We start from the raw sequence: 13,455 nt of genomic DNA, 5'->3' as shown, positions 1-13,455 counted from the left end.
ACCATCGGGCCCCTTACAGGTGTAATGCCTGTACCCCGATGATGGCGGCCCCGCTTCCACACACAAGTTAATTATTAGCGTAGGGTGAAACATTTCACAGGCTAGGCACACTTACACAGGGTCTCCCAAGATGCCATCGCATTTTGAGAGACCCAAACCTGGAACCGAAAAGTTGAAGTTACAGTTACAAAAAAAAGTGTTAAAAAAAAAAAAAAAAAGGAAAAAATAAAAACACAAAAAAATAAATAAAAAAAATAAATAAAAATAAATAAAAAAAAGAGCATAAATGCCGAAGCATGGGGGCATTAGGGGCGGAGGAGCAATTTTGCTCCTAATGCCGCGTATATACGGTCGACATTCCGACGGAGGCTTGCCCGTGGAAAAGTCAGACCGTGTGTACGCGGCATAACTTTTTTGCGGGAGGATGCCCCCATGCTTCGACATATATATATTTTAGGCACAGGTTGCGTTAAATGTTTTATTTTTTACTATGTTTTTTTATTGGTATTTGCTTTGCAGGTATGGTATGATCTTACTGTTATACTGTAATGTTACTTTGTTTTAATGTTAACCATCATTTGCTTAGCAGATACGCCATTCAGTTGCAGCGTGGATTTATTTAGCGTGACAGCAACAGCGTTTGCTCCCAATATATAGAAAGCCGCGACTCCAACGCTGTAGGAGGTGATTTCACCACCACAGTTCAAAAAAGAGCATATATGCCGAAGCATGGGGGCATTAGGGGCGGAGGAGCGATTTTGCTCCTAATGCCGCGTACATACGGTTGACATTCCTACGGAGGCTTTCCCGTGGAAAAGTCTGACCATGTGTACACAGCATAGAAAAGTCGGACCGCGTGTACGCGGCATAGAAAAGTCCGACCGTGTGTACGCGGCATAACTTTTTTGCGGGAGGATGTCCCCATGCTTCGGCATATATATATATATATATATATTTTAGGCACAGGTTGCGTTAAAAAATGTTTTATTTTTACTGGCCCGGCTTCAGGTAGATTTGCCCCTTATTTGCGGAGGCGCAGGGCAGCATTTTTGCCCTGCGTCCCCGCAAATTTACTGCGCTACCCGCGATTCACGGAGCAGTAGCTCCGTAAATTGCGTGTGCGCTGTGTAAACTTGCCCTGCGTAAGGGCGCCTAATGTAAATGATCCCGTAGGGGGCGGGAATCATTTAAATTAGGCGCGCTCCTGCGCCGAGCGTAGAGCGCATGCTCCGTCGGGAAACTTTCCCGACGTGCATTGCGGAAAATGATGTCGCAAGGACATCATTTGCTTCAAAGTGAACGTGAATGGCGTCCAGCGCCATTCACGAATCACTTACGCAAATTACGTAAAATTTGAACGTCGCGACGCGGGAACGACGGGTATACTTTAGCATTGGCTGCCCCTGCTATTAGAAGGGGCAGCCTTACGCTAAACACGCCAATAAGAGCCTTATGCCACGCAGATTTTAGGCTGCAGTCGGCGTTACGATGTTCCTGAATCAGGAGCATTCGTAACGCCAGGGCAAGTAAGCAATTGCGCTGTGTAACCTATGGTTACACAGGCGCAATTGCTACTTGAATCCGGGACACTATGTTTTTTTTATTGGTATTTGCTTTGCAGGTATGGTATGATCTTACTGTTATACTGTAATGTTACTGTTTTAATGTTAACCATCATTTGCTTAGCAGGTACGCCATTCAGTTGCAGCGCGGATTTACTTAGCGTGACAGCAACAGCGTTTGCTCACACGATATATAAAGCCACGACTCCAACGCTGTAGGAGGTGATTTCACCACCACAGTTCAAAAAAGAGCATATATGCCGAAGCATGGGGGCATTAGGGGCGGAGGAGCGATTTTGCTCCTAATGCCGCATACATACGGTTGACATTCCTACGGAGGCTTTCCCGTGGAAAAGTCTGACCATGTGTACACGGCATAGAATAGTCGGACCGTGTGTACGCGGCATAGAAAAGTTCGACCGTGTGTACGCGGCATAACTTTTTTGCGGGAGGATGCCCCCATGCTTCGGCATATATATATTTTAGGCACAGGTTGCCTTAAAAAAGTTTTATTTTTACTATGTTTTTTTTATTGGTATTTGCTTTGCAGGTATGGTATGATCTTACTGTTATACTGTAATGTTACTTTGTTTTAATGTTAACCATCATTTGCTTAGCAGATACGCCATTCAGTTGCAGCGCGGATTTATTTAGCGTGACAGCAACAGCGTTTGCTCCCACGATATATAAAGCCGCGACTCCAACGCTGTAGGAGGTGATTTGACCACCACAGTTCAAAAAAGAGCATATATACCGAAGCATGGGGGCATTAGGGGCGGAGGAGCGATTTTGCTCCTAATGCCGCGTACATACGGTTGACATTCCTACGGAGGCTTTCCCGTGGAAAAGTCTGACCATGTGTACACGGCATAGAAAAGTCGGACCGTGTGTACGCGGCATAAAAAAGTCCGACCGTGTGTACGCGGCATAACTTTTTTTGCGGGAGGATGCCCCCATGCTTTGGCATATATAAATGGTGCATGTATGCCCATCATTAGAAGTGGGTGGATGAAGGGAGGTATTCTAATGGTGGGCATACCCACCGATCAATCCATATGTGGAATTACACCCCAAAATACATTCTGCTGCTTCTCCTGAGTACGGGGATACCACATGATTGGGACTTTTTGGGAGCCTAGCCGCGTACGGGACCCCAAAAACCAATCAGCGCCTTCATGGTTTTCTAAGGGTGTCAATTTTTGATTTCACTCCTCACTACCTATCACAGTTTCGAAGGCCATAAAATGCCAAAATAGCACAACCCCCCCCCCCCCCCAAATGACCCCATTTTGGAGTCTCTCCTCAGTGTCATATCTGGGTACAGCTCCCTCTCTCTCCTCAGTGCCATGTCTGGGTGCCCCTCTCTCTCCTCAGTGTCATATCTGGGTACAGCTCCCTCTCTCTCGTCGGTGCCATATCTGGGTACAGCTCCCTCTCTCTCCTCAGTGACATATCTTGGTACAGCTCCCTCTCTCTCTCTCCTCAGTACCATGTCTGGGTGCCCCTCTCTCTCGTCGGTGCCATATCTGGGTACAGCTCCCTCTCTCTCTCCTCAGTACCATGTCTGGGTGCCCCTCTCTCTCGTCGGTGCCATATCTGGGTACAGCTCCCTCTCTCTCTCCTCTGTGCCATATCTGGGTACAGCTCCCTCTCTCTCGTCAGTGCCATATCTGGGTACAGCTCCCTCTCTCTCTCCTCGGTGCCATATCTGGGTACAGCTCCCTCTCTCTCTCCTCGGTGCCATATCTGGGTACAGCTCCCTCTCTCTCTCTCCCCTCGGTGCCATATCTGGGTACAGCTCCCTCTCTCTCGTCAGTGCCATATCTGGGTGCCCCTCTCTCTCGTCGGTGCCATATCTGGGTACAGCTCCCTCTCTCTCCTCGGTGCCATATCTGGGTACAGCTCCCTTTCTCTCCTCGGTGCCATATCTGGGTACAGCTCCCTCTCTCTCCTCAGTGACATATCTGGGTACAGCTCCCTCTCTCTCCTCGGTGCCATATCTGGGTACGGCTCCCTCTCTCTCCTCGGTGCCATATCTGGGTACGGCTCCCTCTCTCTCCTCGGTGCCATATCTGGGTACGGCTCCCTCTCTCTCCTCAGTGCCATATCTGGGTACAGCTCCCTCTCTCTCTCTCCTCAGTACCATGTCTGGGTACAGCTCCCTCTCTCTCTCCTCGGTGCCATATCTGGGTACAGCTCCCTCTCTCTCTCCTCAGTACCATGTCTGGGTGCCCCTCTCTCTCGTCGGTGCCATATCTGGGTACAGCTCCCTCTCTCTCGTCGGTGCCATATCTGGGTACAGCTCCCTCTCTCTCGTCGGTGCCATATCTGGGTACAGCTCCCTCTCTCTCGTCGGTGCCATATCTGGGTACAGCTCCCTCTCTCTCCTCGGTGCCATGTCTGGGTACAGCTCCCTCTCTCTCCTCAGTACCATGTCTGGGTGCCCCTCTCTCTCCTCTGTGCCATGTCTGGGTACAGCTCCCTCTCTCTCTCCTCAGTACCATGTCTGGGTGCCCCTCTCTCGTCGGTGCCATATCTGGGTACAGCTCCCTCTCTCTCCTCGGTGCCATATCTGGGTACAGCTCCCTCTCTCGTCTGTGCCATAACTGGGTACAGCTCCCTCTCTCTCCTCGGTGCCATATCTGGGTACAGCTCCCTCTCTCGTCGGTGCCATATCTGGGTACAGCTCCCTCTTTCTCCTCGGTGCCATGTCTGGGTACAGCTCCCTCTCTCTCCTCAGTACCATGTCTGGGTGCCCCTCTCTCTCCTCGGTGCCATGTCTGGGTACAGCTCCCTCTCTCTCCTCAGTACCATGTCTGGGTGCCCCTCTCTCGTCGGTGCCATATCTGGGTACAGCTCCCTCTCTCTCCTCGGTGCCATATCTGGGTACAGCTCCCTCTCTCGTCTGTGCTATATCTGGGCACAGCTCCCTCTCTCTCCTCGGTGCCATATCTGGGTACAGCTCCCTCTCTCTCCTCAGTGCCATATCTGGGCACAGCTCCCTCTCTCTCCTCTGTGCCATATCTGGGTACAGCTCCCTCTCTCTCGTCGGTGCCATATCTGGGTACAGCTCCCTCTCTCTCGTCGGTGCCATATCATTATGGGTACAGCTCCCTCTCTCTCCTTGGTGCCATATCTGGGTACAGTTCCCTCTCTCTCCTCAGTACAGCTCCCTCTCTCTCCTCGGTGCCATATCTGGGTACAGCTCCCTCTCTCTCCTCGGTGCCATATCTGGGTACAGCTCCCTCTCTCTCCTCTGTGCCATATCTGGGTACAGCTCCCTCTCTCTCCTCGGTGCCATATCTGGGTACAGTTCCCTCTCTCTCCTCAGTACAGCTCCCTCTCTCTCCTCGGTGCCATATCTGGGTACAGCTCCCTCTCTCTCCTCGGTGCCATATCTGGGTACAGTTCCCTCTCTCTCCTCAGTACAGCTCCCTCTCTCTCCTCGGTGCCATATCTGGGTACAGCTCCCTCTCTCTCCTCGGTGCCATATCTGGGTACAGCTCCCTCTCTCGTCGGTGCCATATCTGGGTACAGCTCCCTCTCTCTCGTCGGTGCCATATCTGGGTACAGCTCCCTCTCTCTCGTCGGTGCCATATCTGGGTACAGCTCTCTCTCTCCTCAGTGACATATCTGGGCACAGCTCCCTCTCTCTCCTCGGTGCCATATCTGGGTACAGCTCCCTCTCTCTCCTCGGTGCCATATCTGGGTACAGCTCCCTCTCTCTCGTCGGTGCCATATCTGGGTACGGCTCCCTCTCTCTCCTCAGTGCCATATCTGGGTACAGCTCCCTCTCTCTCGTCGGTGCCATATCTGGGTACAGCTCCCTCTCTCTCGTCGGTGCCATATCTGGGTACAGCTCCCTCTCTCTCGTCGGTGCCATATCTGGGTACAGCTCCCTCTCTCTCGTCGGTGCCATATCTGGGTACAGCTCCCTCTCTATCGTCGGTGCCATATCTGGGTACGGCTCCCTCTCTCTCTCCTCAGTACCATGTCTGGGTGCCCCTCTCTCTCGTCGGTGCCATATCTGGGTACAGCTCCCTCTCTATCGTCGGTGCCATATCTGGGTACGGCTCCCTCTCTCTCGTCGGTGCCATGTCTGGGTACGGCTCCCTCTCTCTCCTCAGTACCATGTCTGGGTGCCTCTCTCTCTCCTCGGTGCCATATCTGGGTATGGCTCCCTCTCTCTCCTCGGTGCCATATCATTCTGGGTACAGCTCCCCCTCTCTCCTCGGTGCCATATCATTCTGGGTACAGCTCCCTCTCTCTCCTCGGTGCCATATCTGGGTGTCCCTCTCTCTCCTCGGTGCCATATCTGGGTATGGCTCCCTCTCTCTCCTCGGTGCCATATCCGGGTGTCCCTCTCTCTCCTCGGTGCCATATCATTCTGGGTACAGCTCCCTCTCTCTCTCCTCGGTGCCATATCTGGGTGTCCCTCTCTCTCCTCGGTGCCATATCATTCTGGGTACAGCTCCCTCTCTCTCCTGGGTGCCATATCATTCTGGGTACAGTTCCCTCTCTCTCCTCGGTGCCATATCATTCTGGGTACAGTTCCCTCTCTCTCCTCGGTGCCATATCATTCTGGGTACAGTTCCCTCTCTCTCCTCGGTGCCATATCATTCTGGGTACAGCTCCCTCTCTCTCCTGGGTGCCATATCATTCTGGGTACAGCTCCCTCTCTCTCCTCGGTGCCATATCATTCTGGGTACAGTTCCCTCTCTCTCCTCGGTGCCATATCATTCTGGGTACAGTTCCCTCTCTCTCCCTCACACACTTCCTCCATGAAAAGAAGAAAGTACAATCTCTTCTGCTGGCTGAGGTAATGCTGTCATCAGGACACACCCCTCCCGGTCAGAGCTCAGTCCTGATTGGCAGCAAAGTGAAAGGGGTCCGGCCACGCCCACAGGCGCTCCTCCAACTTTGAGGAGTTGGTCGGTGACTGTGTGCGGGGAGTGCTGGGACTTCTCCGGGGATCGGATCGGTGGAGGTAGGAGGAGCGGCTCTGACCGGAGCACACACACCGTACTAATAATAATGGGGGAGGGAAGATATGTGTGTCTGTCTGATGGGGGATTTCTATGTATAGAGGGCGGAGAGAGGAAAGGCGTGGTGGGAACTTTGTACCGTGCACGTTGTGACATGTTACCGGGCGATCCCTCCCCGCCCATCCCGCTACTGTATGCGGGGATCTGTAGTACGGGAGATATTGGGGGGGGGGGGGCGCGATTTGTGATTGGATCTGCTTTGGGTGGGGATCTAGTATGACCTGTCATTGGGGGGTCTGATGGGATCTGCAATGGAGGAGTTTGAATGGATCTACATGGGGGGGGGGGGGGGTGTCTTATGTGGGACTCTACATGGGGGGGGTGATGAATATGCATTGGGGATGATTTGATCTGCAAGTGGGGGCTGCAAGTATCTGCATGAGGCGGTGGGTCTGATGGGAGGGGGGGGCTACAGGGATCTGCATGGGGGGGTCTGATGGGAGGGGGGGCTACAGGGATCTGCATGGGGGACGTCTGATGGGAGGGGGGGGCTACAGGGATCTGCATGGGAGGGGGGCTACAGGGATCTGCATGGGGGACGTCTGATGGGAGGGGGGGCTACAGGGATCTGCATGGGGGGGTCTGATGGGAGGGGGGGCTACAGGGATCTGCATGGGGGACGTCTGATGGGAGGGGGGGCTACAGGGATCTGCATGGGGGGGTCTGATGGGAGGGGGGGGCTACAGGGATCTGCATGGGAGGGGGGCTACAGGGATCTGCATGGGGGAGGTCTGATGGGAGGGGGGGGCTACAGGGATCTGCATGGGGGACGTCTGATGGGAGGGGGGGCTACAGGGATCTGCATGGGGGAGGTCTGATGGGAGGGGGGCTACAGGGATCTGCATGGGGGAGGTCTGATGGGAGGGGGGGCTACAGGGATCTGCATGGGGGAGGTCTGATGGGAGGGGGGGCTACAGGGATCTGCATGGGGGGGGTCTGATGGGGGGGGGGGGGGCTACAGGGATCTGCATGGGGGACGTCTGATGGGAGGGGGGGCTACAGGGATCTGCATGGGGGGGTCTGATGGGAGGGGGGGGCTACAGGGATCTGCATGGGAGGGGGGCTACAGGGATCTGCATGGGGGAGGTCTGATGGGAGGGGGGGCTACAGGGATCTGCATGGGGGAGGTCTGATGGGAGGGGGGCTACAGGGATCTGCATGGGGGAGGTCTGATGGGAGGGGGGGCTACAGGGATCTGCATGGGGGAGGTCTGATGGGAGGGGGGGCTACAGGGATCTGCATGGGGGGGTCTGATGGGAGGGGGGGGGCTACAGGGATCTGCATGGGGGAGGTCTGATGGAGGGGGGGCTACAGGGATCTGCATGGGGGGGTCTGATGGGAGGGGGGGCTACAGGGATCTGCATAGGGGAGGTCTGATGGGAGGGGGGGCTACAGGGATCTGCATAGGGGAGGTCTGATGGGAGGGGGGGCTACAGGGATCTGCATAGGGGAGGTCTGATGGGAGGGGGGGCTACAGGGATCTGCATAGGGGAGGTCTGATGGGGGGGCTACAGGGATCTGCATAGGGGAGGTCTGATGGGAGGGGGGGCTACAGGGATCTGCATAGGGGAGGTCTGATGGGAGGGGGGCTACAGGGATCTGCATGGGGGGGTCTGATGGGAGGAGGGCTACAGGGATCTGCATGGGGGGGGGGGTCTGATGAGATCTTCATGGGAGAGGGGGGGGTACAAGGCACTTCATGGGTCTAATCTGCATAGGGGGTGGGTCTGATGGAGATCTAAATGGGGGTGGTGGGTGTGGAGGAGATCTGCATGGGGTGGTGGGTCTGATGGGAGAGGGGGGGGTACAAGGCACTTCATGGGTCTAATCTGCATTGGGGATGGGTTCTGCATGGGTCTGATGGAATCTGCATGGGGGGCTCTGATGAGATCTGCATGTGGGGGGGGGGGGGGTTCTGCATGGGGCTATGGGTATGATGGGGGGGGTGGGCCTGAATGGATCTGCATTGGTGGTGTCTAAATGGATCTGAATTTGGGGGGGAGGAGGGATATGCTTTTGTAATGATTTGATCTACATGGGGGGGGGGGTGTCTGATTTGATCTGCATGGGGTGTGGGCTGCATGGGTCTAATCTGCATGTGGGGGATCCGCATGGGGCAATGGGTATGATGGGATCTGCATTGAGGCAGGGGGGGCTCTACATGGATCTGCATGGGGGGGGGGGTTCTAAATGGTTCTGAATTTGGGGGATGGGGTGAGGGATATGCTTTAGTAACGATTTGATCTGCATGGGGTGGGGGCTATAAGGATCTGCATGGGTCTAAGCATTGGGGGGGGGGGGGGGGGTTCTGCATGGGGCAATGGGTATGATGGGATCTCCATTGGTTGGGGGTCTAAATGGACCTGAATTTGGGGGGATGGGCTGAGGGATATGCTTTAGTAATGATTTGATCTGCATTGGGGGGGGGGGGGGGGTGATTCATGTGCATTAAGAATCCTTTGATCAGCGATGGTTTGGGGGGGGGGGGGGGGTGGGATCTGCAATGAGGGCTGATGTCTGTACATTGGATCGGAGGGAGTCTCTGGGCAGAGGACTGTACTCTGTATTTGGTCTGATGATGGAAAATGTGACCCACTTCCCTCCTGTAGTTCATGATTCAATAGATCATTCCAGCGCTCTTCATAGGGTTGCCTGTTACCTCTTGACAGTCCTGACAGCCGTTTTATTGGGGTTGAGGGATTTTTCTGGCTCGTATTGAAGAGTGGATTTACAACCCCCCAAAAATGGGGGACTCGGCGCTGTCAACTTTTATTGATTGGCAGCTGGAGATGTGAAGAGGCGCTGCAGCAGTATCAGAAGTGGGTGTCTGTACAGCCGATCCTCCCATCTTCTATGTGACAATGGGTATGCATGAAGTTATTTATTAAACAAAAGAAGGAAATAGTTGCTGTTTTTCTGTATGGGGGGTTTTCTGCATTGTGTGGAAAGTTCCGGCATGTGAGGGGGGGGGGGGGGGGGGCAATGCAACCAAAACGCAGCATTTGGTGTATCGACTGACGCAGGAAGTATAAGAAAATCCAACCGCTAAAATCTCATATAAGATTTAACATGCTGCTGTGATTTCAGAAGTCGTTTTTAGTTCAATCTGCAGCTTTCATTAAAATAACCCCCCCCCCATGATCCTGCCATGATGGTCCTTGTTCAGGCACTTCCTGTTTATATGGGGACAGCGCTCTGTCTCCTGCGTTGTCACCCGCTCACACAGACGTTCAGGGGAGACATAAGAGTGACCGCAGAAAAAAAAAGACTAAGCGTTCCTTCGAGTCTGTCCCTTTTTTTTTTTTTTACTTTTCTGTAAAGATCAGTTTGTCCCGAGCATGAGACAAGTTCTCTATTCTAAACACGTTGTGCAGACACGATCCTCTGTTGTCTCCTTCAGGAACCCCGCCCTTAGAAATGGCATGCAGTCGTCAATTCTGTGTGTGCGCGCGCGTGTTTAACCACTTGCTTACTGGGCACATATACCCCCCTCCTGCCCAGGTGGAATTTCAGCTTATGGCACTGCGTCGCTTTAACTGACAATTGCGCAGTCGTGCGACGTGGCTCCCAAACAAAATTGGCGTCCTTTTTTTCCCCACAAATAGAGCTTTCTTTTGGTGGTATTTGATCACCTCTGCGGTTTTTATTTTTTGCGATATAAACAAAAAAGAACGACAATTTTGAAAAAAAATACAATATTTTTTACTTGTTGCTATAATAGCCCAATTTAAAAAAAAATTCAGTCTAGGCTGATACGTATTCTACATATTTTTGGTTAAAAAAAAAAAATCGCAATAAGCGACTGGTTTGCGCAAAAGTTATCGCGCCTACAAAATAAGGGACAGAATTATTATTATTTTTATTTTTTTACTAGTAATGGTGGCGATCTGCGATTTTTATCGGTACTGCGACATTATGGCGGACACATCGGACACTTTTGACACATTTTTGGCACCATTCACATTTATACTGCAATCAGTGCTATAAATATGCACTAATTACTGTATAAATGTGACTGGCAGGGAAGGGGTTAACACTAGGGGGTGAGGAAGGGGTTAAATGTATTCCCTATATAGTGTTCTAACTGTGGGGGAAGGGGGATGACTGGCGGAGGTGACTGATCTGTGTCCCTATGTACAAGAGACACAGATCGGTCTCCTCTCTCCCTGACAGCACGCTGTCATTGTGAGAGCCGGCAATGAGAAATGATCGCCTATGTTTACATATGAGATCATCTCTCATTGGCCGCACAGATCGCCTACCAAACGGCCACTCCGATTGGCCGTTCGCGGCGATCTGTGATTGGCTGTGTCCAAGGGACACGGCCAGCACAGAAGTTCCCCGCTGCGCGCTCGGGAGCGCGCAGCGGGGAACGCGGAAAGGGTCGGCCGTAAAAAGACGGCGCCCCAGAGAAGTAGAACCACCCTGCGGCCGTATATAGTCGTACGGCCGTCGGGAGGTGGTTAAGTAAACGGGACATGACTGCTAAGAGGCTGCAGAGGATCAGCAGAGATACAATGGATCTGAAAAAGTGAAAACAATCAGATGCTGAGTTCGTCAGTCATCTAGAGCGAACTTTCTCAACTTTTTTTTACCTGAGCAGAACCTATAAAATATTTCTCAGGTCTTGGAGAACCATTGCTAAAAGGAATTCAGTGTTACAGTGGTGGCCAATGGGGAGAATTGCCCTCCTTATGGTTGTGGTGGCCAATGGGGAGAATTGCCCTCTTTCTGAATCGGCGGATCTCCTCATTTGCATATTCGTCGCGTATACAAACGGAAGCGCCACCTAGCGGCCAGCGGGAGATTGCAGCCTAAGATTGCAGCAATTTTTACGTGTCAAATTGGCGGCATTTGCCGGAAATGGCACTGTCCTTATTGGTGCGTTGCCGCATCGCTGCACCCATTTCAAAAAGTGATTTCGGCCTGCGATTTACATTTGTGCAGAAACTGCACAAATGTCTCTATAATCGTGCCAGGTTGGGTGCTGTACCTGCAACTCCTGGGCACACACACAATGCCGGGTTGGGTGCTGTACCTGCACCTCCTGGGCACACACAATGCTGTGATGGGTGCTGTACCTGCACCTCCTGGGCACACACAATGCTGTGATGGGTGCTGTACCTGCACCTCCTGGGCACACACAATGCTGTGATGGATGCTGTTCCTGCACCTCCTGGGCACACACACAATGCCGGGTTGAGTGCTGATCCTGGGCACACACAATGCCGGGATGGATGCTATACCTGCGCCTCCTGGGCACACACAATGCAGAGTTGGGTGCTGTACCTGCGCCTCCTGGGCACACACACAATGCCGGGTTGGGTGCTGATCCTGGGCACACAGAATGCTGGGTTGGGAGCTGTACCTGCGCCTCCTGGGTACACACACAATGCCGGGTTGGGAGCTGTACCTGCGCCTCCTGGGTACACACACAATGCCGGGTTGGGAGCTGTACCTGCGCCTCCTGGGCACACACACAATGCCGGGTTGGGAGCTGTACCTGCGCCTCCTGGGCACACACACAATGCCGGGTTGGGAGCTGTACCTGCACCTCCTGGGCACACACAATGCCGGGATGGATGCTATACCTGCGCCTCCTGGGCACACACAATGCAGAGTTGGGTGCTGTACCTGCGCCTCCTGGGCACACACACAATGCCGGGTTGGGTGCTGATCCTGGGCACACACAATGCCGGGTTGGGAACTGTACCTGCACCTCCTGGGCACACACACAATGCCGGGTTGCGTGCTGTACCCGGACCTCCGGGGCACACACAATGCTGAGATGCTGTACCTGTGCCCCCTGGGCATACTAAAATTCAGCTACTTAATGCACAGAGGCTAAACACCCAGTGTGGATGTGGACTTAGGGCCTCATTTCAAAGGCTGTTTAGCTTCTCTGCTGCCTATTATTTTTCCAAGCTTCAGCCTGTGCACACTTTGACCTTCACTGGTCCATATCTATGCATACCCCTGTGTGAAGCTTTGCGCATGCACTCGGACACAGATGCTGCTCCCAATTTGACAGCCGCCTGGGTATGGGTGCGTGTCTTTGAATGCCCATGTCGCCTGGCTATCAGATTGGCAGCTGTGTCTGGGCAGGCACGGAGTCCCAATAGATGTGAACTGGACTGCATGGAACACCTATGCATCTCACGCAGGCAAAGACGGCTTTTTGTATGAGTGTACACATACGCCTGTGTGAGTGAGGCCTTTGTGTGAAAACACCGGCGGTGCAGCCAGTACTACCGCTGTTGGCATGTAACTGCTCTTGCATTTGGGTCCTCTGATGGGACAGTTTGCACCCAGGCCTGGCGTTCTCTAGCTGCATGGAAACTGGCCACTGTAAATGGTCTACTTTGTATGCACAGAGTACTGATGCAGCATTTATCAGTGTTTAGTCACATACGTATGCAGCAGCTTAATCAACAGAGTGAATAAGGACTAAGGTCTGATTCACACTTATGCAGGCTGCAGTTTGCATATTGCAGATGCATTTGCGGTTTTTCAATACACGCTTTTGATCCATTAAAGTCTATAGAACCAAAAGCCCCTGGCCCTTTCCATAAAATGCTCAGATGTGAACTACATCCATAGGAGACCATGATAAATGAACTGTAGTGTTTCTGCAAAACTGAAAATGCACTGAAAAATTCAAAGGTGTGAACCAGGCCTTAATGTATGTATATCACTGCCAGCGTGACTAAGGCCTAAGCATATGCGTGCCACTGCCAGCGTGACTAAGGCCTTAGCATATGCGTGCCACTGCCAGTGTGAATGAGACCTAACTGTATGTGTGCCAGTGTGAATGAGGCCTAACCGTATGCATGCTACTGCCAGCATAC

The 13,455-nt window shown here is 52.9% G+C and overlaps 1 protein-coding gene across 2 annotated transcripts in view; it reads left to right on the top strand.

The window, feature by feature from the left end:
* Positions 1 to 6,447: 6,447 nt before the first annotated feature.
* The window catches only part of LOC120943198 (rho GDP-dissociation inhibitor 1-like), an 88,252-nt gene continuing 81,244 nt past the window's right edge, over positions 6,448 to 13,455 (top strand). The window contains exon 1 of one of the 2 annotated variants that reach the window (XM_040356369.1): positions 6,448 to 6,549. Coding sequence is in view for 1 of the 2 variants with exons in the window: in XM_040356368.1 (XP_040212302.1) it covers positions 9,469 to 9,472 (4 nt within the window). In the remaining variant the exon portion in view is untranslated. Of the gene's footprint in view, positions 6,550 to 9,448; positions 9,473 to 13,455 lie in introns of those variants that run through there. The other variant, XM_040356368.1, reaches the window with a different exon arrangement.

The sequence above is a fragment of the Rana temporaria genome, chromosome 6 (assembly GCF_905171775.1).
Source record: "Rana temporaria chromosome 6, aRanTem1.1, whole genome shotgun sequence".
NCBI classification, from domain to species: Eukaryota; Metazoa; Chordata; class Amphibia; order Anura; family Ranidae; genus Rana; species Rana temporaria.
Note: the sequence above shows the minus strand (reverse complement) of the source record. Positions and strands in the feature narration are given on the sequence as shown.